Below are 21,468 nucleotides of genomic sequence, written 5' to 3' on the forward strand. Positions count from 1 at the left end.
ATTTGTAGGGCCTCCTCAGGCAGCCATTTTGCTTTTTTGCATTAAAAAAATTTTTTTTTTCATTACTTTTTACCCCAGGTCCAAGGTAAGAGAAACCTCGCTAAGATGGTAGACGTTGAGAGAGAGCATCAGACGGCAGACAGACTGAAACCACAATCACAGAAAACTAACCAATCCAATCACAAGGCCCACAGCTTGTCTAACGCAATGAAGCTAAGCTATGCGTGTAGGGCCACCCAAGATAGACGGGTCATGGAGAGGTCTGACAAAACATGGTCCACTGGAGAAGGGAATGGCAAACCACTTCAGTATTCTTGCCTCGAGAACCCCATGAACAGTATGAAAAGGCAAAAAGATAGGACATTGAAAGAGGCACTCCCCACGTCGGTAGGTGCCTGATATGCTCCTGGAGACCAGTGGAGAAATAACTCCAGAAAGAATGAAGGAAGGGAGCAAAAGTGAAAACAGCACCCAGCTGTGGATGTGACTGGTGACAGAAGCAAGGTCCGATGCTGTAAAGAGCAATATTGCATCGGAACCTGGAATGTCAGGTCCATGAATCAAGGCAAATTGGAAGTGGTCAAACAGGAGATGGCAAGAGTGAACATCGACATTCTAGGAATCAGTGAACTAAAATGGACTGGAATGGGTGAATTTAACTCAGATGACCATTACATCTACTACTGCAGGCAGGAATCCCTTAGAAGAAATGGAGTAGCCATCATGGTCAACAAAAGAGTCCGAAATGCAGTACTTGGATGCAGTCTCAAAAACGACAGAATGATCTCTGTTCGGTTCCAAGGGAAACCATTCGATATCACAGTAATCCAAGTCTATGCCCCGACCAGTAACACTGAAGAAGCTGAAGTTGAATGGTTCTGTGAAGACCTATAAGACCTTCTAGAACTAACACCCAAAAAAGATGTCCTTTTCATTATAGGGGACTGGAATGCAAAAGTAGGAAGTCAAGAAACACCTGGAGTAACAGGCAAACTTGGCCTTGGAATGCGGAATGAAGCAGGGCAAAGACTAATAGAGTTTTGCCAAGAGAACGCACTGGTCATAGCAGACACCCTCTTCCAACAACGCAAGAGAAGACTCTACACATGGACATCATCAGATGGTCAACACCGAAATCAGATTGATTATATTCTTTGCAGCCAGAGATGGAGAAGCTCTATACAGTCAACAAAAACAAGACCGGGAGCTGACTGTGGCTCAGATCATGAACTCCTTATTGCCAAATTCAGACTTAAACTGAAGAAAGAAGGGAAAACCGCTAGACCATTCAGGTATGACCCAAATCAAATCCCTTATGCTTATGCAGTGGAAGTGAGGAATAGATTCAAGGGCCTGGGGATGGATGGATGGACGGATGGATGGATGGAGGAAGGGATGGACGGATGGATGGATGGAGGGAGGGATGGACGGGTGGAGGGACGGACGGATGGATGGACGGATGGACGGACGGACGGATGGATGGACGGACGGATGGATGGAGGGATGGATGGAGGGATGGATGGAGGGATGGATGGATGGATGGATGGAGGGATGGACAGATGGATGGACGGATGGATGGAGGGATGGATGGATGGATGGAGGGATGGATGGAGGGATGGATGGAGGGACGGATGGATGGATGGATGGATGGATGGACGGAGGGATGGACGGACGGATGGACGGAGGGCCTGAGGACCATGGACAGGCCTGCTTCCCACGCACAGGTATTTACCCGACAGGAAAGGACGCATTAATAATGTCCACACAAAGATTCGCATGCAAATGTTCACAGCAGCTTTATTGGTAATGCCCCCAAATTGGGAACCACCCAAATGCCCATCAACGGGCCACAGGGCCAACCATTCTCCATCCATACGAGGAGAGACGTGGTCAGCAATCCAACATGAACCATCTGTCAACACAACCTCGCAGGTGTCTCGAGGCAGTCGTGCTGGTGGACAAGGTGTGGGTGCCATGCAGTGGCGTCTGTGCCACCTTCTAGAAAGAGGCGGGGTCCACAGTGAGTGAAGCAGATGTTGGGGCTGCCCGTGTGGTGCTGGGAGGGGGCCTGAGACGACCCCGGGGGTGCGGGAAACATCCAGTGTCCAGATTGTGGTCATGGTGTCAAGGACATAGGTCAAAAGTTATCAAATCAGATGCTTTAAATAGTGTCAACTTTACCATAATAAAGGTTTGTTTTTTTTTTTTTAAAGAAAAAAAAAGATTGACCTGCTAGACAGACTAGAGCCCTCCGTGGAGGGCCCTGGGGGGCGGCTGAAGCCACAGGAGTCAACACGCGTGGCCCCTCTGACTGCAGCTGCGGAGTGAGCACCACGCCCGAACGGGGTGGCATCGGCTAGACTCTGTAAGGCTCCAAAGACCTCATTTTGGCTTTACCTTCTCTCCTGAGACCCTCACTGGAGCCCCCGTGCACAGGCTGGCCGCTCTTGCCCCTGCACTGGGACCCTCGTGGGAGGGACCCTCTGTCCTGGGGGACACCGGTGTGTCGCTAGTGACTCAGACACACACCACAGGCACGAGCTTGGAAGGGTGGCCCCTGGTTGAAGCCTTGACCTAAAGTCCCCCAGAGGGTGAGCTGCCCCACAGGAGCTCACGGGGTGTGGACATTACCCGGGCCTGCTTCCCAGCGGGCGGTTGTAGGACGGGACTGGAGTTGCTGGACATGGCCGCTGGGCAGGACTGCAGGCGAAGCGAGCCCGACCAGCCGGGCTGACCAGCGCCCCTGCCAAGACTGGGCCCCACTCCTGCAGATGGGCACCTGAACCCCCAAAGTCAGAGCAGGACACTGGCCACGCGAGCCCGTCCCGCCAGCTCTGTCGGGTGGAGCAGCCTCCCTGGTGGGGAAGCCTGGCCAGCCACCATCACCAGCCTGCCATTTGGCGGTCTGAGGGCGAGGGCTGGGTCAGTGCTGGCACCCACGGCCTCGTCTTGCAGCAGGGGTGCCCGCCACTCACTTTGCCGTGGGCAGGGTGGGGCTGCTCCCAGCATCCTGTGCCGACCCAGGTGGGGCCCCTTGACCAGCAGCCTGCAGGGGCATTCTGCCCTGGTGCCCAGGAGACAGCTGGTTTCCTGCATGGTAACATGTAGGCGAGGGCAGGCACGTGAACCCCAGCCGCTGTGCTCAGGACTCTCATCCTGGGGAGGTCCCATCACAGCGAGGGGCTGGACCCTATCCATGTGGCCCACTGCCCACGCGGCCCAGGGCCCTCTCGGGATCATGGGCGAGGGCACCAGGCTGCCTCCCCTATAGCCCCTCATCCCCCAGAGGCCCCAAGAAGGGCCCCCCCTGCTCCCAGGGGGCCCACTGCCCCCCTTCCTGTGCTGGGCCCAGGTCACCCATGGGCATCTGGTAGCACACCTGGCAGGCGCCTAAGGCTGGGGTCTGAGGTCGCAGGTCCGTGGGCAGCCCATTCTTCCTCTTTCCTGCCTGGGGGGGCGGTAGTGCCCACCTCTGCAGGGGACCCTCTGGGGACTCCTGCCCCTCAGGACCAAGAGCACCCAAGGTGGTTGGAAATGTAGTCTGGGGCCCCATCCCAGGCAGACCAGAGTCACACCATGTTTGCCAAGCCCCCAGATGACTCACACATGTAAGCGTGTGAGGCCGTGGGCTCCTGGGGCCCTTGGCAAAGGTGAGAAGGCTGATTACACGCAGAGCCCTGAGCAAAGAGACACACGGGCACCTTCTGGGGTGCTGCTTGAGGCACAGGCAGTAGGAGGCTGTAGGTCTGTGGGCAGGGCTCTGAAACCGCCTGTCATGCGAGGCTGGGCTCACGTCCAGGACCCAGAGCCTTAATGGAGGGAAGGCTGGGTGCCCGTGCAGTCAGGAGCCTGCGCCCCCAGCTGTGGGAGGGGCACCCAAGGCAACTAGTGACCACCCATTGGAGGGGAACCCTCGGACATCCTGGGGGCTCCTGGACGACGGCTCTGACCTGAGGCAAAGCCACACTCCTGAAAACCACCAGTGCTGGTCAGACGGGGCTCTGGCCTGAATCTCTGAGCCCATGGGCAGCCCCTCCTGTGGGCGTCCCCATCTTCCTAGAACACAGGCTGGGCTGTCCACAGCCAGCAGCAGTGCCCCCACGGCCCCCTGGCTGGAGGAGGGGACGTGCTGTGGAAGCCCCCAGACCTGCCCGCCATGTGGGGGACAGAGACTAGGTCCCACGTTGGAAACCGGAGGATGCGACTGAGGGCCGCGTGGGGGACAGAGACTAGGTCCCACGTTGGAAACCGGGGGATGCGACTGAGGGCCGCATGGGGAACAGAGACTGGGTCCCACGCTGGAAACCGGGGGAATGTGACTGAGGGCCTCCTCTGGTCTCCGTGCCACTTGCCAGACTGGTGTGGGTGACCGACGATCAGCGTCACCCGTGGCAACACCCATCGGCTGACACCTGGACGCGGCACCTTTACTGGACGGAACCGCAGCCCCTGGCACCGACATGCTGCCGCCTGGCAAGTGCTTGCTTCCCTACCCTCCTGGACGAGACCAGCAAAGCCCTTGGGTGGCCAGCATGGTAGCTCAGCATCAGAGCTCACCTGCTGGCACCACTCCTCCCAGCGTCTTCATTCATTCAGCCCAGGGACCTCGAGGACAGTATGCCCATCAGGAAGGCAGAGCAGCGATACGCACCCTGGAGGCCTGGGTGAGGCCTGTCCTCCCGCAGCGGGTGGAGGTGAGCCGGGAGAGTCCAGGCGACTCCAGGGGAGTTTGCAGTCCGAGGGCTGGCCGTGCCGGGGTGTCCGAAAAGGTGGGTACTGGCAGTGCGGGGGTGTCCTGTGGAGGTGGGGTACTGGGAATGTTGGGGTGTCCTGTGGAGGTGGGGTTCTGCCTGTGTTGGGGTGTCCGTGAAGGCGGGGTACTGGCCTGCTGGGGTGTTCTCTGTAAGTGGGGGTGCTCTCCTCCTCTAGGACCACTTCTGGGAGCCCAGCGCTTGCTGGGGCTCAGGGTGGGGGCAGCAGACACTGCACCTACACACGCTGTTCTGACCCCGCCCCTGGGCCACGGTGTGCCAGCCAGGGGCGACACAGGCCCGCGCCCGAGGGTGGACGGCCCGCAAGGGCCCGGCTGGCAGGAGCATCTGAGGCCAGCCCCCGGCAAGTGCTCTGGTCCAGGGCCCGGCACCCTGGAACACAGCCGCCGCCTCAGCGGTCGGGACCGACTCTGCTCTCGAGAAGCCGCTCTGGGGCGGCTCCAGCCACACTTACGGAGGAGCACGACCCCAAGGCCAGTGAGAAGCCAGCGCCCGCAGCACGTGTCCAGAGCCTGGGCCCCGTGCGTCTGGAAGCGGGATGTGTGACCCGGAGGCTCCCCCGCCACGTGGGCCCGCTCTGGGAGCCTCCAGCGGCCCTGGAGGGTAGTCCGAGGGCACACACCCACCAGCACCTCCGCACGTGCAGGACCGAGGTGCACGTCTGGCTCCAGCAGGCCACGTCCAGCAGGGCAGCCAGCGGGCCAGACTCAGGATGACGAAGATGAGACACCTGGGGACAAACGCCTGGGGAGGGGGGCAGAGAGCTCTGCGTCCTGCAGGAAGGCCGCACGGGTCCAGGGAGGGACCCCTGCCGCCAGACAGGGCAGCCTCTTGCCGTCCTGGGGCCGTTCCACGGCACACACGCGCAGCGGCCGTGCCAGCAGGGACAATGGGGGATGTGCAGGGGCCGAGGACGTGGCCTTCCCGAACTCTCAGCCCCGAGCTAGCAAGGACCGAAACACGGTCGGAGAGCGAGGACACGCCCACAGCGCGGGGGCTGTCTGATGGCACGCCAGCCACGGTCCAAGGGGAGATGGTGACTTGCCCCTGGAGACAGCCAGGGCTTGACCGTCCCGATGGGACTCAGGGGCCAGGGCCGAATCCCCGCGGATGGCTGCGAAGCCACAACTGTCTCCCAAGGAGGTGCCCTCTCCCCAGCAGCGAGGCGGCAGTGGGCTCCCAACTGGAGGCTGAGGAGCCTGGGCCATTGTTCTGGGCCTGGAAGGATGGGCAGGGGGTGATCTCTGCTCCCTGGAGGGTAGGTGGGGTGCACGGTGTCTGAGGAAGGAACCCGGTACCCCTCCCAGGATGCTGAGAGCTGAGGTGGCCCCTGACTGTCTGGGTGCTCAGGCCACCGAGCCAGGAAGTGGGGAAGAGGCTGCTTTAACGCTGGGGTGAGGTGTTCCCGCCACAGAGAAGAGGACCAGGGCTTGGTGCAGGCAAACTGCCTCCCGCAGGTCAGACGCTGACGCCCTACCCCCAGGGCCTCGGAATGTGAGTGCTGTTTGGAGTGGGGGCCTCAGAAGAGGTGGCTGGTGACAGTGGGGCCCTGGGCACCAAGCCCTGAGCAGGGGGACGGGCGCTGATCTTGGGGTTCACATGGAAAATGGCCGAACCAACACCCTTGCCCAGGACAAGGTGCTGGTGGGCCGGCATGCCCATGTGCTCCACGTCGACAGGGCAGCAGGTTCAGGGAGGGTCGGGGGACGACCAGGCTTTGCCTTCCACCCGCTCAGCCAGGCCTGCAGCCCCCCTGCCCGAGCGCAGGCGGCTCTGGGAGGGCAGCAGGTGGCGGCGGGTGGGGGGGGGCAGGCCCACTTCTGCTGGGTGCACTCCTCTCCTCACTGGGGGCCTCTCCACACCTTGCTCTGCGGGCTCCATCTGTCCTGGGATGCAGGTGGGGTGGGGAGGAGCACCAGTGTTCCGCACCACCCCTGTGGCTTCCCTGCCCTCTGCCCACACGTCCGTCCACAGCCCCTAGGGTGTCCTCATCTGGACGTGCCATCTGTTTCCTCCTGGGGCTGGATGGGCAGCCCAGACGGCCACGGAGTGGACGCTGTCAGCCTCTCTCTCCGCTAGACAGTCTGGCCCAGGCAGCCTGGAAACCCCTGCCCGGGGGGCGCAGGGGGCAGTCTGGCTGGGCCTCAGGAAGCGGGACTCCTCTGGGCTCCCCTGGGACTCCCAGGCCACCCCCTACGGGCAGAGCCTCAGGTCCTGCCCTCCGGGGACACAATGGGCCCGCTGCAGCCAGCGGTGATACCAGAGACCCCAAACAGGCAGGGTGGGCACTCCAGCTCAACACTTGTCTGCATCCCTGCCGAGAGGAATCCGGGCTCCCATGGGCGGGCAGGGGCCTCGGGTGGGCTGGCGGGCATGGCCGCGCTCCAGCCGGGCCGCGCGTCCCCAGTGCCCACCATGAAGGCTGTCCCCGAGACCGTGAGTCATAAGGCACTTTAAGGGGGTGAGTGAGGGGCGGGAGGAGACCAACAGAGGGGAGGACTGGCTGGCAGGCTGCTGGCAGTTGGGCCCAGCCTGGCTCCCGGCCGCCAAGGCTCACGGTCAGCACAGGCCCAGTCGCTGGGCAGCAGAGGCCCTCAAGAAGCAGGGGCCTCCAGGTACCGCACGGGGCTGGAGAAGGGGCCTGGTCGGGCCCAATAGTCCACGGCACAAACCCGATAGGAGCCGGAGATCACAGCTGTGTCTGTGGACACAGAGGCAAGTGCTTGTCTGAAGCCTGAACCCCCTTTCCCCCCAAACTCCAGGTGTCAAGAGGCCCTGGACCACCCTACTCCTCCCAGGGACTGTGCTGAGGCGGCGGGCACACCTGGGCTGAACACGAACAGGTTAAAAGTCGAAGGCTTCCTGCTGATGGGAGCGAACACTCCCCCCTCTGGGCAGAACTGGATCTCATAGGTCCACAGGCACCTGGGGAGGTCAGACCAAGGCTGGGGTCCAGAGGGGCTGCAGAAAGGGCAGGCCCAGAGCCCTTCCCTCCCCCTCCCAGGCCGCGAACACTCCCCCTGCAGCGACGAGGGCCACCCCGGCTGGAAGGAGAGAGCTGGACCACAAGCGTCACGGGCAAAGATCCCCTGAAGGCGCCCCCACCCTACATCAGACAGGGGCAGAGCCATGGGCATTGGCGCCAACAGCGGAGGGACGCGGACACATCCTGCCGGGGCGGTCAGAGGGGCGCTGGGCCCTGCAGCGGGGAGGACTTGGGGGCTGAGGCGGGGTGGAGGACAGGGGTAGGGGCGCTGGCCGCACTCACGCACTTGGAGCCCACACGCTCGTCCGACCAGACCAAAAGCAGCTGCCCGCGGGCTAGGGGCAGAGCACGGAGCCGAGTCACCTGGGGGAGCGAAGCGCAGAGTTGGCAGGGCGGGCGCCCCGGGCGCGCGGAGCGGCGGGGCGGGGGGAGCGGCGGCTTGCCTGGCCCGGGGGCTCCTCGGGGCGCGCGCACACGTGCACCAGCAGCAGCGAGGGCAGAGCGAGCCGAGGGCGCAGCGTCAGGCGGCCGCTGCTGGGGAAGGAGAGCGGTTTCACGGCCGCAGGGTCCTGGGGACAGAGTCGGGTGCTCGGGACCCTGGGACCTCAGGAGGCGCCCCGCCCGCCCCTCCCCCTCCCCCTCCCCCTCCCCGCGGACCTCGGCCGCGCGCATGCGCCGGAACTGCGCTGCGGAGGGGAACACCGGCCTGCCCAGGCGCCGCCACTCGCCGTAGGGGTTGCAGAGCCAGTTGTCCACGTAGAGCTGGACAAAGACGACCTCTGCGGAGCCAGATGCTGGGGCCGTGCCTCGCCTCCTCCAGGCCCCGCCCGCCCCAGGGCCGGGGTCCCCTCCCCCCGACCCCTACTCACCGGGGCCCGGGGGCACCCCGTGCAGGCTGAGAATCAAGGGGACCGTGCGGTTGGCGTGGGCGCGGGTGTCATCGCTCCCGTAGACCAGCACCGTGGCGCGCCAGGCGTCGGCCGGGCCAGTGGGGCGGTGGGCGCTGGCCAGGACGCCCACCGTGTGGTTGCTGTCCAGCACCGTGCCGCCCCGCGACACCTCGGCCCAGAGTTGCTCGCCGTCTGCAGGCACGCAGGGGCGGTCAACACCGGGGTCCCGGCCGCTCTGCCCTCCCGGCCGAGCTTCCCACCACTCGCCCTCCGCGGGAGGTCCCTGGCCACGTCACAACCTCCTTGGCCCCGTGAGCTACGAACAGAGCGGGGAGGGGCGAGAGAAGAGCTCCCCGCTCCGCGGCAGGGTCCGCTGGCCCTCGGGCCTTTGCACAGGCTACCCCTGGCCTAGAGAGACATCCCCGTCCAGCCGAGGCCGCGTCCCGGCCCGGCTCCCGCAGCAGGCGGCGCAGGGCGGCCCGCCGCTCACCCAGCAGGGCCAGCAGCGCCATGGCGGTGAGCACCGGCTTGCGCAACAGCTGCACGTGCGGCGGGCGCGTGTCGTTGACCTGGAAGCGCGCGGTGAGCGTGCGCTGGGAGAACTGGTGCGGATGATAGCTCAAGAAGGCGTTGTCGTTGCTTAGGAGCGTGTAGCGGACGGCCGAGCTGGCGTTCGCCAGCAGCAGGTTCTGGTGCTGCGCAACAACCTGCGGACGTCGGGGACGTCGGGGCGGCTGGGACCGCGCCGGTGGGGCGTCCACCCTCCCACCCGGGACTCCCGGGGGCGGGCCCACCTTCACGACCATGGCCGCGTAAGTCACGTCGGCCCTCCAGGGCTGCGGCAGGGACCAGCCCACCAGCGGGTCAGCCTCGTCGTTGTAAATGGGGGTGTCAGCAAACTTGGGGAAGAGCCGCTGGATTTGCTGCACGACCACCGCCTCCTGCTCTAGGATGGAGATGGAGCTGCCCGCGCCCTGCGAGCAGCCGCCTGAGCACCTCGGTAGGGCCGCCGAGGGGCCGCGGGTGTGGAGCAGGGGTGGAAGCGCGAGGTCCCCAGCCTACCTTCTTGTGCAGCGCGATGTAGTCCAGCCGCACGCCCACCTCCCCGGTGAAGAAGTTGCTGCCGTTGTTACAGTGCCCCAGGAGGCCCCAGCAGAGCGGCGAGTGGGGCGGCGCGTGGAAGGCGTCTCCAGGGCCGCCCAGGCGCAGAGCTGGGCTGGCTGCTCGCAGACCCTCAGAGCAGGCGTCGTAGTAGTTCAAGAAGCCTGGGCGGGAAGGACACAGAGTCCACACCCGGGGCCAGAGGGGCCCGCTGCCAACCCCTCCCAGATCCACAGGACCCCAAGCCCACCCACCTTGCAAGGTCATGGACACGTTGTCAAAGTCGTGGTGGTCTGGCTCGTTCCACGTCTCAAAATTCCACTTGGAAACGTGCTCGAGGCCATACCTACCTGCAGAAGGTCCTCGCTGTGGCAAGAGGGCCTTTCCTCTGGGGTGGTGTCACCAGCTCATGGAGCCCTCTGGGGGGGGGCGGGCAACCACGGCTGGGAGGTTTGGATGTGATGGGAGGGTCTGGGTGCCTGGGAGCTGGCCCCCCCTGCCCAGCCCCTTGCTCATCAGGAGGCCCTGGCTTGGTGACTTCATGAGAAAACCAGGTGGGGGGTGGGACAGAGGGCAGCCTGCACAAGAGTGCCCACCCCGCCCCCGCAGGGCACGAGCCCCGCCCACCGATGTATCTCCTGGCGAGGAGAGCGACCAGGTTCCTCCACTCAAACACCTGCTGCTTGTCCTCAAAGTTGGTGAAGCATCCAGAGGGGCTGCCCATCAGCTCGAAGCCTGCAGCAATGAGGGTGGCATCCCACAGCTCACCTGCCTGGCGCAGGCAGGCACAGAGGCAGCCCCAAGTGCGCAGCCAGGAGGACCCAGAAGAACCAGGCCAAGGAGAGATGGGGAGGCCAGCGGCACCAGGGCGATGTGGCAGCTTACCTGGGACGAGCTGGTTCTCCCTGAGAAGGTCCAGGTACCGATCCAAGTGGGTGAAGTTGTAGCGCAGGCCCTGCCCGAATAGGCCCCTGTGGAACGATGCTCAGTGTCAGGGTGGGGAGGTGGGCCGGGGGCTGAGACCACAGCCACCACTCAAGCAGCTCGGGAACCAGCATGGCGCCCTGCAGGACTAGGCTCCAGACACAAGTGGCCTTCCTCCTCTGAGAAGATAACTGTGAGCCTAGCAGTCACTCACAGCCTAGCATGCGCGAGCGTGTCTGCACTGGAAGCTCACTCTCAAGCCTTCAGGGGCTCAGAACAGCCTGGGGCTCAGAGCAGGAGGGGCAGGCAGGCCTTTTGGAAAAGGTGCCACAGGATGGAGGCGGGGAGAGCAAGACGGCTCACAGCGAAGGGGGAGGCTGTGTGGTGGGCCTGGCAGGACGCTGCCCTGCCAGATCCTGCACCTCCTGGGGCCAGGGGCCTGGATCTGGCTCCACGGGACCCCTGTGCCCTCCCGCAATGAGAGGTACTGTGGACACAGTACCCCACCCCGCCCACTCTCCCCCACCCCTCCCACGGTGAGAGGTACTGTGGACATAGTAACCCCACCCTTCCCACTGTGAGGTACTGTGGACACAGTACTCCACCCCTCCCACTCTCCCCCACCCCACCCACTGTGAGAGGTACTGTGGACACAGTATCTCCACCCCTCCCACTGTGAGAAGTACTGTGGACACAGTACCCCACCCTTCCCACTGTGAAGTACTGCAGACACAGTACCCCTGCCCCCTCCCACTGTGAGAGGTACCATGGACAGTACCATTGCCCACTTCTACTTGGAGACGTACTGTGGACACAGCACCTCTGCCCTTTCCCCATTCTGAGAGACGACCTGGCCACAGCACCCGAGCCCCATGCCCCTCTGCCGGGCACCGTGGACAGTACACCTGCCCCCTCCCCACACTTTTGGCACCATGGACAGTACCCCTGCACCCTCCCCGTTCTGAGAGGCACCATGGACCGCACCCTTGTCTCTTCCCACTCTGAGAAGCAATATGAACCCTTTTTATGCCTTCATGTTTTTGAGGCTTAATTTTTTAGCGCACTTCGGCCTCACAGCAAAATGAGAGGGAAGTGGAGGCTTTCCCAGTTACCTCTGCCACCCGACAGGCACAGCCCCCGCCCCACAGTCAACTCCCAGAGTGGGACATTTGTTACCATTTTCGAACCCACACTGACATAATCGCCCCAAAACCACAGTTCTGAGTGGTGGTGTGGAGCTGAGCGGATGGATGTGGAGGAGGGGCAGCTCGCACTGACTGAGGGGCTTCGCTTGAGGCCCTGGGTCGGGGGCGGCTGCAGCGGGCAGGGGCAGGCAGGGGGAAGCTGAGTAAGATGGGCCTTGGCGTGCTGGTGTGGCGCGGAGGTGAGCATCCGAGGGGAACTCGGCTCGGGGGCTGGCAAAGGGAGCCGGTGCCCGGTGGTCGCGCGGAGGCGTGCGGGGCGGGCGGAGCAGAGCAGAGAGGGTGTGAGGCCCACCGGGTCCAGATCGGAGCCGGAGTTGCAGCTGCGCCCCCAGCGGCTCCCTCCCGCGCGCGGCGGCGGCGGCGGAGGGCAGAGGGTGAAGTCCGGGGGAATCCGGCCCTGACCTGCTCTGTTCTGTCTCACCCCGGTCTGGGCTGACCAGCGCTGAGCCCCGGACGGAGAGCGAGCGCTTGGGCAAGTCAGCACCCTCCTCCCGGGCCTCCGGCCCCCCACTCTTCTCTACACAGAGTCGAGGCCGAGCCACCACGCACCCAAGTGCCTCCGGCTGCGGTCGGGCCCGGTCTTCCCGCCTCGGGGGGGGGTCAGCCCCAGGGCACGTGCTGCGCAGCGGGGATCCGCCCCTCCCCCCCTCCAAAGGTCACAATCAGCAGCAAACGGAAAAAACCTTAAGCGATAGGGTAAAAATTAAATGCGCGGCAGGGGGCAGGTTCCAAAGTCCCGCAGGTGGGGGTGGGTGACGCTGAGGAGCAGGTGCCAGGCTCTCTCTGCGGATCCCGCGAGCGAGGAAGGCCTCGGGTAAATGCTGTTCCCGCGCTCTGGTCCCGGGCCAGCAGGGTGCCGCTAGGGGAGCCCCGGCCCGGCCGCAGGGCCGATGCCAGCCCGTCACTCCGAGCGGACCTCCTGAGAGGTCCGCTGACCCGTCCGGCGTCGGCCCCCGGAAATGCCCTGGGGGTCGGGACACTTGCTCCTCCGGGACCAGAAGACCCAACACTGGGGGGATCCCGGGCACAGAGTCCCGGAGGGGCGGCCCTTGGGCCCCACTGTTGATGCCCAGGTCTCCATCCGTCTCAGCCCCGACTGGGGAAGGAATGGGAGCGATCAAAGCCAGCGAGAGGGCTGAGCCAGCGCTGCAGTGCGCGGCCCAGCCCAGCGATCCCCTGCAGGGGCCGGGGTCACCGACGCAGTCGCCCCAGCTCCTCTCCACCCTGCTGCCCCGCGGGGGCCAATCCTGGGTGGGAGGCACAGGCGGGGTCGCCTTCCGTTCCTGCAAGGGGGCCGGGCCGCGGCGGGCGCACAGCGGCGGCTGCACAGCGGCTTCATTCACCGCGCAGGCGGCCAGCCGGGCGGCGCCGAGCCCACCCCCGCCCCTCTGCCCGAGCGCGTGCGCCGCGAGGACCCGGCGGGCGGCGCCCAGGTGAGTGCTCGCGTCCGCGGGGCGGGGCCCAGGCCCCGCTCGTGGAAGAGTAGGGACGCCCGGTCGGGGTGCTCCCCGGCTGGTGCGGGAAGGGATGCGCGGGCAGGCGGGGGCGCAGGCTGGAGCCGCGCTGCTCGGCTTGGGGGCGGTGCGGAGTGGGGGCGCACTCGTGAGGGGGGCGACCGGCAGACCATGTGTGGAAATGCACGCGGCGGGAGCCCGGGCCGCCCCTGCTCGGTGCGGGTGGGACGCGCGCGGCCGGCGTGGGCGAGTGCGCGGGGCGGGGCCGGGAGCGCCCAGCGCGGAGGCCGGGAAGCGCCGCCCGGCCAGGGCTGCGACTGGGCAGTGGGGAGACGAACCGCGAGCTGCGCCCTGGAGACGAGGATGGGCTGGCTCTTCTCACGTGCCGTGGGGACACAAAGCTCCTTTCCAAATACGTGAACTCAGCTATGGAGACGGTGATTTAAGGACCAGTATTAAACGACCGTGAGCACAGGACTGGAGGAGGCAAACGGAGGGCCGTCCCCCCGTGCCCTCTGCGGTCCAGCTGCGCGCCAGGGCCCTGCTGTCTCCTGCCCACGCAGAAAAGTCTGCAGTGGGCTTCAGCCAGCAAGGCCCCGGGCCCCAAGGCCGTGCCTGTGTTCCCACTCAGACCACAGTGAAGAACAGGGGCCTCAAAGCACAGAGGGCAGACAGCACGGCTCAGGCCCCCGGGGGTCCTGCTGGTTCTACCAAGGACAGGAGTGAAGCCTCCTCAGCTGTATCTCCTCACTTGCTTAGACGCAGGGGCTGGGGGAGTAGAAGGCCCAACCCCACCACCTCGGCAGCCAGGCCAGCCCCCAGACAGCCCTCCCGGGGCGTCTCCACCCGCCAGTCCCCAGAATGCCCTCCCACCTCCAGGCTCCCCTCCCCGCACCAGCTCCCTAGCCCATCACATCCCACCACCGCCACTCCACACACTCAGGAACCCCCGTGTGCACAGCCTGGGCCTTGCCCCCACCCACAGAGACTCCCAGGGTGGGCAGAGCACCCCTTCCCCAGGCTGAGGCCCCCAGCTCCACCTCTGCCCACGTGGCAGTTCCCGCCCTGCTGGTAGCCGGGTTGGAAGATAAGCGCTGTGACCCGGAGGGTGCACGCTCCAGCCCGGAGAGGACTCTTATCTGCCCCTGGGCAGCCGTGACTCATCCTGCCTGCTCGCGGGCCAGTGGCTCCTGTAAATAAACCACATCCTTGGGCAAACAGCTCCCCGCTAGGGTCAAGTGGGCCCTGGGCAGGACTCTGGGCAGCAGGGGGGGCCCGCTGAGGGGTGGGGGCGGCACGCTGGGGTGGCCCAGGCTCTGGTGGAGTCCTCAAGGGCGGGGAATCTGACTGGAGCTGAGCGGCGGGGCCTGGGCGCTGACCACACAGCCTGCTGCTGCAGGTGCGGGGAGACCTCCCACTCTCGGGCGCTCCCCCGCCCATCCTGGGGTCCCACCCCCATTGTGGCCCCCAAATGGGGCTCTGGTCTTCCCCAGCCAGGCTGTGGACTTGAGAACAGGACACACCTTTCAGGGGGCTCTGGGGGAAGGTCCCAGAGTGAGGCCGAGTGTGTTAGGAACCTGGAGAGACCTCCGCCCGCCCCCCATCACCAGGGGCCTCGGGGGACAGCAGGCCCAGGCCAGCTCTGCCTTGCAGCCTCGTCACAGCGACCCTGGCCCGGCGCCCAGGGTGGAGGACACTCACGGCCCAGGAGACGGGCTCCTCTCGCCACGCTGCCCCTCAGACACCCACCTGTTCCTTTTCAAGGTGGGAGAACTGAGGTCCTGAGTACCCTTTAGAGCAGCAGCCCGCTCAGTTCACTGTGTGTGGGACACGAGGGCGGTTCTCTAAAGTGACTGCTTACCTTCCCACTGGCCCCAAGAGGGAGGGCCCACCACCCTGGAGGAGCGGACGGAGGTGTGGTGAGGCCAGGCACCCGCCCTCAACACAGGGTCGGCACCTGGCTGGGAGCCAGCGGGTTGGGCTCCAGAGGGCAGAACCAAGGCCCCCAAGGCCCCCAAGGCCCCCACCGCCCCCAGCAGGAAGGACACGCCCAGCTGGTTACTGGATCTCCATACCGGCAACCCTAGAGTCCTCAGGCCTGCCCTCCACACAGACCCAGAGCAGAAGCCAGCCCGTGTCTGCCTGGGGCCCAGCCAGCTTCGGCATGGACCAGACCCACCTCCTGGAAGACAGGATGTCCAGGGATGGCGCTGGGGGGGGTGGGGGGCGTCCTTCCCGCAGACCCCCACCCTTGCCCACATTCCAGGTCCTGGAAGCTGTGGACTTGCCCCCGAGCTGAGGGCTCACCCTCTGGCTGCTCCCCGCCCCCACCCTAGCTGCCCTGTCCACACCTGGAGCCTGGCTCCTGGGAGGCTGGAAGCTTATGAAAGGCCCACACAATTGTCATTCTCTGAGCCTCTGAGTACAGAACAACTCCCCGGATTAGCCGCTCAGGTAACGCTCATCTTGGGGAAAGCTGTGACTCAGCAATCTCTGGAGTAAATGATTTAACTGCAAGCCCAGCAAGCTGGGCAGTCAGATGCTGAGCACAGACCACTGCCCGCTGGCCAGCGCAGGCCAGCTTGGCCTGAGCCCACCGAGGCACGCCCCACCTGCAGACTGAGCCGGAGGGTCCCTGGGACAGACGCGCCAGGCCTGATCTACACGCTGAGCCCGGGAGGGGTCCCTCAGGTGAGAGTCCCCCGGGGCCCGCTGCAGGACAGCGGGGCTCTGGACCACCTGGCCACAGCAGAGGTCAGCGCCCCATCTGCAGAGCAACAAGGCCAGACCCCGAGGTTTCTTCTATGGACTCCCAGGCGTTCAAACAGTCCTCAACCGACGCCCCTGGACCCCAGAATCCTGGCTGAGCTCAGGGGACCCCGACAGAGCCGCCAGGGGCCACGCCCGCCTCACGAAGGGCTGGACCTGCACCCGTCCTCCGCACACAGGGCCGCCCCAGGCCCCAGGCCCCAGCCCCCAGGCCCCAGGCCCCAGCCCCAGGCCCCAGGCCCCAGCCCTGTGTGCACCTGCTGGGGTAACCAGGCTCTGGGCGGGCAGAGACGGTCACGAGGGGGACGTCAAGAGCGGCAGGCCGGAGGGCCCTCAGGACAGCTGGGAGCAGTGCCCTGGTGCTCGCTGAGCAGGCGGCAGGCCGGGCCGGGCCCGAGCGGCAGGCTGCCCTCTGGACCGGAGAACGGTTGGCACGCGCTTCCCACGGTGCCCATGGGGTCTGAGCCAGAACCCAGCTGCATTAACTCATGCTGGGAAAGGGGGCCTGCGTCCAGGACCCCCCGGCGGGTGGCAGGCGCGGCGCCCCACCTCCCCCCCAGCTGCACCGCCTGTGCAGGAGTCTGCCCCAGGAGTGGCCACGGCCGGCGCTGCTGCAGCGTGGGCTCGGGGCTCCGGCCTCTGCGAGGCTCTTCCTGTTGCCCCAGGCCAGGTGCCCGGAGGGCGGGTGGGGCGGCCACTGGCGTGGGTGCGTCTGCCCCCACGAGGCCCCCTGACCCTGACCGCTTGGCTGCCCCAATGGTGACACCCACCTCCGCCCGCTGTGCAGGTTCTCCGGGGGGACCGCTGCCCCACGATGGAAGCGTCCCCCGAGTACACGGAGCGGGGCGGGCGGCTGTTGCTGGTCCGACGGCGCCCCCCGCCGTCCCCGGGCCTGGGCGAGGCCCTGAAGGCTGGGCTGCGGCGGAGCTGTGCCTGCAGCGTGCAGGGCGCCTGGGCGCAGCTGCAGGCCCTGTTCCCCGCCATCTGCTGGCTCCGCCAGTACCGGCCCCGGGAAGCACTGGCGGGCGACATCATGTCCGGGCTGGTCGTCGGCATCATCCTGGTGCCGCAGGCCATCGCCTACTCGCTGCTGGCCGGGCTGCAGCCCGCCTACAGCCTCTACACGGCCTTCTTTGCGAACCTCATCTACTTCGTCATGGGCACCTCACGCCACGTCTCCGTGGGCATCTTCAGCCTGCTCTCCCTCATGGTGGGCCAGGTGGTGGACCGCGAACTCCTGCTGGCTGGCTTCGACCCCGTCCAGGATGGCCCAGGGCCCGGGGCCAACCACAGCAGCCTCAACAGCTCGGCAGCCGTGCTGGCACTCGGGCTGCAGGACTGCGCGCGGGACTGCTACGCCATCCGCGTGGCCACCGCCCTCACGCTGGTGGCCGGGGTTTACCAGGTGAGGGGCTGTGCCTGCGCCCCCACGGGGAGCCTGTCCGGGTGGCCGGGGGCCGTGGCCCCGGGCCCAGGCATGCCCCACTGCCCCACCTGGCCCCACCTGCCCCCTGGCTTCCTGTCCCAAGTGGGACCCTGGGGCCCACCTGCCTTCCTGAGGCCTCCCCGGACCCGGGCACCTACCTCTTCCCAAAGGCCACCCCAGTCCCTGCCCTCAGCTCTCCTGGGAGGGGGGTGGCGTGCCTTCCGACTCCTGGAGTCCCCATCTGTGAGGCTGTGCTGCGCCCTGTGGACATGGCGTGCGCTCCAGCGTCTGCTGGGCCGCCTCGTGTGGGCCCCAGGGAGACAGGCAGTGTGAGGGCGGGGTGGGGCTGTCCGCCTGCAGCTGCGGCTTGTCCACAGGTTCTCATGGGCATCCTCGGGCTGGGCTTCGTGTCCGCCTACCTCTCGCAGCCGCTGCTGGACGGCTTTGCCATGGGGGCCTCGGTGACCATCCTGACCTCCCAGCTCCGGCACCTGCTGGGCGTGCGGGTCCCGCGGCACCAGGGGCCGGGCCTGGTGGTCAGCACGTGGCTGAGCCTGCTGCGCAGTGCCGGGCAGGCCAACCTGTGTGACGTGCTCACCAGCGCTGTGTGCCTGGCCGTGCTGCTGGCCGCCAAGGAGCTCTCGGACCGTTTCCGGCACCGCCTGAGGGTGCCGCTGCCCGCCGAGCTGCTGGTGATCGTGGTGGCCACGCTCGTGTCCCACTTCGGGCAGTTCCACGGGCGCTTCGGCTCTAGCGTGGCGGGTGACATCCCCACCGGCTTCGTGGCCCCACGGGTGCCAGACGCAGGGCTGATGTGGCGGGTGGCGCTGGACGCCGCCTCCCTGGCCCTCGTGGGCTCCGCTTTCTCCATCTCGCTGGCGGAGATGTTCGCCCGCAGCCACGGCTACACCGTGCGCGCCAACCAGGAGCTCCTGGCCGTGGGCTGCTGCAACGTGCTGCCCGCCTTCTTCCACTGCTTCGCCACGAGCGCCGCGCTGGCCAAGAGCCTGGTGAAGACGGCGACAGGCTGCCGCACGCAGCTGTCCAGCGTGGTCAGCGCCGCCGTGGTGCTGCTGGTGCTCCTGGTTCTGGCGCCGCTGTTCCGGGACCTGCAGCGGAGCGTGCTGGCCTGCGTCATCGTGGTCAGCCTGCGCGGGGCCCTGCGCAAGGTGCGGGACGTCCCCCGCCTGTGGCGGCTCAGCCCCGCCGACGCGCTGGTCTGGGTGGCCACGGCCGCCACCTGCGTGCTGGTCAGCACCGAGGCCGGGCTCCTGGCCGGCGCCCTGCTTTCGCTGCTCAGCCTGGCCGGCCGCACCCGCCGCCCGCGCGCTGCCCTGCTCGCCCGCGCCGGGGGCTCCAGCTTCTTCGGGGACCCGGCGGAGTTTGAGGGCCTGGCCCCTGAGCCGGGCGTGCAGGTGTTCCGCTTCACGGGGCCGCTCCATTACGCCAACAAAGACTTCTTCCTGCAGTCGCTGTACAGCCTCACGGGGCTGGACGCGGGCTGCGCGGTCGCCAGGAGGAAGGAGGGGGGCCCCGGGCTGGGGGCCGGCGCGGGAGGCCCCGCGGGGGGCAGGGACCCGGGCTCCGGCAGCGGCGCAGCCTCGCTGGTGCCCGCGGCGGCCCGCTTCCACGCGGTGGTCATCGACTGTGCCCCGCTGCTGTTCCTGGACGTGGCCGGCCTGGCCACACTGCAGGAGCTGCATCGAGACTATGGGGCCTTGGGCATCAGCCTGCTCCTGGCCTGCTGCAACCCCTCGGTAACGGACACACTGAGGAGAGGCGGCTTCCTTGGGGAGGACCAGGGGGACGCGGCTGAGGACGGGCAGCTGTTCCCCAGCGTGCACTGTGCCGTGCAGGCGGCCCACGCCCGCCACCAAGAGCTGGCAGCCGCCAACTCCATCCTCTAGCGGAGCCAGCGCCCACGGCCAGCCCCCACGCCCATGCCTGTCACGGCGCCCCGAGACAGACGCCGCCCCGGCGTCACGCCAGGCACGGCGCTGTGCGCCCACGGTCCCTGGGGCCAGTCTGACACTTGGCATCCTGTCTCGCTTGGAGGACCCTGAGGCAGTCACCTGGCGTTCGAGGTGCCAAAAGGACATCGGTCCCTTGAGCCGCCAGCCCCCACCCCCCGGTGAGAGCTGGCTGCTCTGGCCAGGACGTGAGGGTCTCTGTGTCTAGGAAACCCCACGCTGCACACACCCAAGTGTCTCTCACAGCGTGTACCTCAGCCCCGCTGGGCCTCGCAGGGCCAAAGGCAGCGGGACCAACATGCCTGCAGCCTGGGCCTGACGGGGCAACCCCGCACAGCCTGAGCAGAGCAAGTGTGCCCACTCGCTGCTGTGGGGTCCAGCCGTGCCTCCAGGGTGGCCGTCAGCAGGACGCCTGCTGTGCCCGAGGCAGGGGCTGCTGGGAGGGGGCCCTGCACTGTCCCTGCCCCACGCGGTCTTTGCCGAGAAGCAGAAGGGCAGTGGCTCCCTGGCGCAACACCCCCTCACTGAGCCCTGACCAGGGCGCATGCCGCACTGTCCTCCAGCCCAGACGCCACCTCCTCTCAGTCTTGCCCGTACCGCCCCCAGGGGCTCTGCCCAGCAGCCCAGCCCCTCCGTCACCCACCTGGCCGTGATGAGGTCCAGCAGCCAGTGGGTCCGAACCTGCTCAATGCCGCCATGAGGAACCGCGCCCACGTAGGCCAGGTTGAGCTGCTGATCCCAGCTGAGGTCATACCGGTCCGCCTGGCCGTGCGGCAGCGGGGGACTGGGGACAAAAAGAGGGGGGAGTGGAGCCATCAGTCCCCAGGGGAGGGGCTTGTGGAACAGCCTCCGCACACACCCCACCTGCAAACCCAGGGAAGGGACGGGGTGTGCCTTTCTGCCCATGAATTTTACTGCCCCTGACGTAATAAATCGGTCCCTAACGCCAGGACTGGGTGAAGCCTCAGGTTTATGGGGGTCAAGCGCTCCCGCGGAAGCCATATCCCCACCTAAGCCCTGCCCGACCGTCAGCTCCAAGCCTGACAGAGGCCACTAGGGGCACCAGTCACGGGAACGGGTCCCACTGCAGGGTCGTGGGAGACGCTGAGGTTGCCCCCTTGAGACGGTTCTAGGCCACAGCCCCTCCTGCAGCCTGGGGTGTCCTGGGCGGCCACCAGGCTCTTCAGACTCCTGGGGGTGACCAGGCACCCCTGGGACCCAGCCCCTGACGGCAGGGGCAGCTGCTCAGCTGGAAAACCGCGGCTGCAGCGGTGGAAGCGTGGCACAGGGCCAGCAAACAGAGAGGAGCGCCCCACCCTGAGGGCCGTTCCGAAAGGAAGGAGGGAGCCGCGGTCCCCCTCACTCTGGGCGCCCGCTCCAGCTGCGACAAGGGGCCCCGGAGGCCCGGGTCGGGGAGGAGCGCGCGGCGGGCAGGCGCTGGCTGGTTGGGCCGCCGAGACCTCGGTGTCCCCGCGCGGAGCTCACCAGAAGCCGGTGCTCCTCCAGAAGGGCCGCAGGGGCCGCAGCGCGCGGGCCGCGTCCACGCGCACCAGGTGCGGGGCCTCGGCGGCCGCGAGCGCCGCCGCCCAAAGCGCGCCCAGAACGGCGAGCAGCGCGGCGGAGGGGCGCGGGGGACGCATGGCGGGGGCGCGGGCGCGGGCGCACCCCAATCCCTGCAGACGCCCCCGGCGCTCTGCGCTCCGAGAGAGCCGAGGTCCACGCCCCGCCGCCCGGTTCCGCCTCCGGGTCGCGCGCCACGTGACCGCAGGCGCGGGGAGGGATCTCGGCGGGACCCGGGCAGGCGGGGTCAGCTCGGGGGCGGGCGTGGTGGCCGGGGCGGTGCCGGAGCGCGGCCGGGAGGGTCGGGTGGGGACGGTCGCGGGCGGTGGGCGTGGGGCCGCTGGCCGGGCTTCCGGGCGCCCGCAGCTCGGAAGCTGGAGCGCGTCTCTAGCCGAGGGCTGTGCCCTGCTC

General features: G+C 66.7%; 2 protein-coding genes across 19 annotated transcripts; one reads left to right on the plus strand and one right to left on the minus strand.

The window, feature by feature from the left end:
• Positions 1–1,771: 1,771 nt before the first annotated feature.
• IDUA (alpha-L-iduronidase) lies at positions 1,772–21,466 on the minus strand. 13 transcript variants are annotated; one of them, XM_069594947.1, is made up of 17 exons: positions 20,983–21,310; positions 20,141–20,281; positions 10,635–10,720; positions 10,377–10,484; positions 10,004–10,099; positions 9,711–9,913; positions 9,443–9,622; positions 9,139–9,355; positions 8,628–8,840; positions 8,416–8,537; positions 8,202–8,327; positions 8,045–8,121; positions 7,597–7,697; positions 4,886–7,473; positions 4,652–4,795; positions 2,976–3,090; positions 1,772–1,998 (listed from the first exon to the last, which is right to left on the minus strand). In XM_069594947.1, exons 1-14 carry the CDS (start codon positions 21,135–21,137, stop codon positions 7,367–7,369), a joined length of 1,932 nt encoding a protein of 643 aa, XP_069451048.1. In that variant the 5' UTR covers positions 21,138–21,310; the 3' UTR covers positions 1,772–1,998; positions 2,976–3,090; positions 4,652–4,795; positions 4,886–7,366. The 13 variants fall into 13 exon arrangements, with proteins under 13 accessions (XP_069451048.1, XP_069451049.1, XP_069451047.1 ...); XM_069594948.1 differs by lacking the exon at positions 2,976–3,090; XM_069594946.1 differs by having other exon boundaries at positions 4,652–7,473.
• Positions 12,614–20,446, plus strand: SLC26A1 (solute carrier family 26 member 1). 6 transcript variants are annotated; one of them, XM_069594939.1, is made up of 5 exons: positions 12,616–12,692; positions 13,229–13,311; positions 14,986–15,096; positions 16,889–17,506; positions 17,905–20,446. In XM_069594939.1, the coding sequence occupies exons 4-5, from the start codon at positions 16,916–16,918 to the stop codon at positions 19,432–19,434; spliced, it is 2,121 nt and encodes a 706-aa protein (XP_069451040.1). In that variant the 5' UTR covers positions 12,616–12,692; positions 13,229–13,311; positions 14,986–15,096; positions 16,889–16,915; the 3' UTR covers positions 19,435–20,446. The 6 variants fall into 6 exon arrangements, with proteins under 6 accessions (XP_069451039.1, XP_069451040.1, XP_069451044.1 ...); XM_069594938.1 differs by lacking the exon at positions 14,986–15,096 and having other exon boundaries at positions 12,614–12,692; XM_069594940.1 differs by lacking the exon at positions 12,616–12,692 and having other exon boundaries at positions 13,022–13,311.
• Positions 21,467–21,468: the final 2 nt, after the last annotated feature.

Source organism: Ovis canadensis, chromosome 6 (genome assembly GCF_042477335.2).
Source record: "Ovis canadensis isolate MfBH-ARS-UI-01 breed Bighorn chromosome 6, ARS-UI_OviCan_v2, whole genome shotgun sequence".
Lineage (NCBI taxonomy): Eukaryota > Metazoa > Chordata > Mammalia > Artiodactyla > Bovidae > Ovis > Ovis canadensis.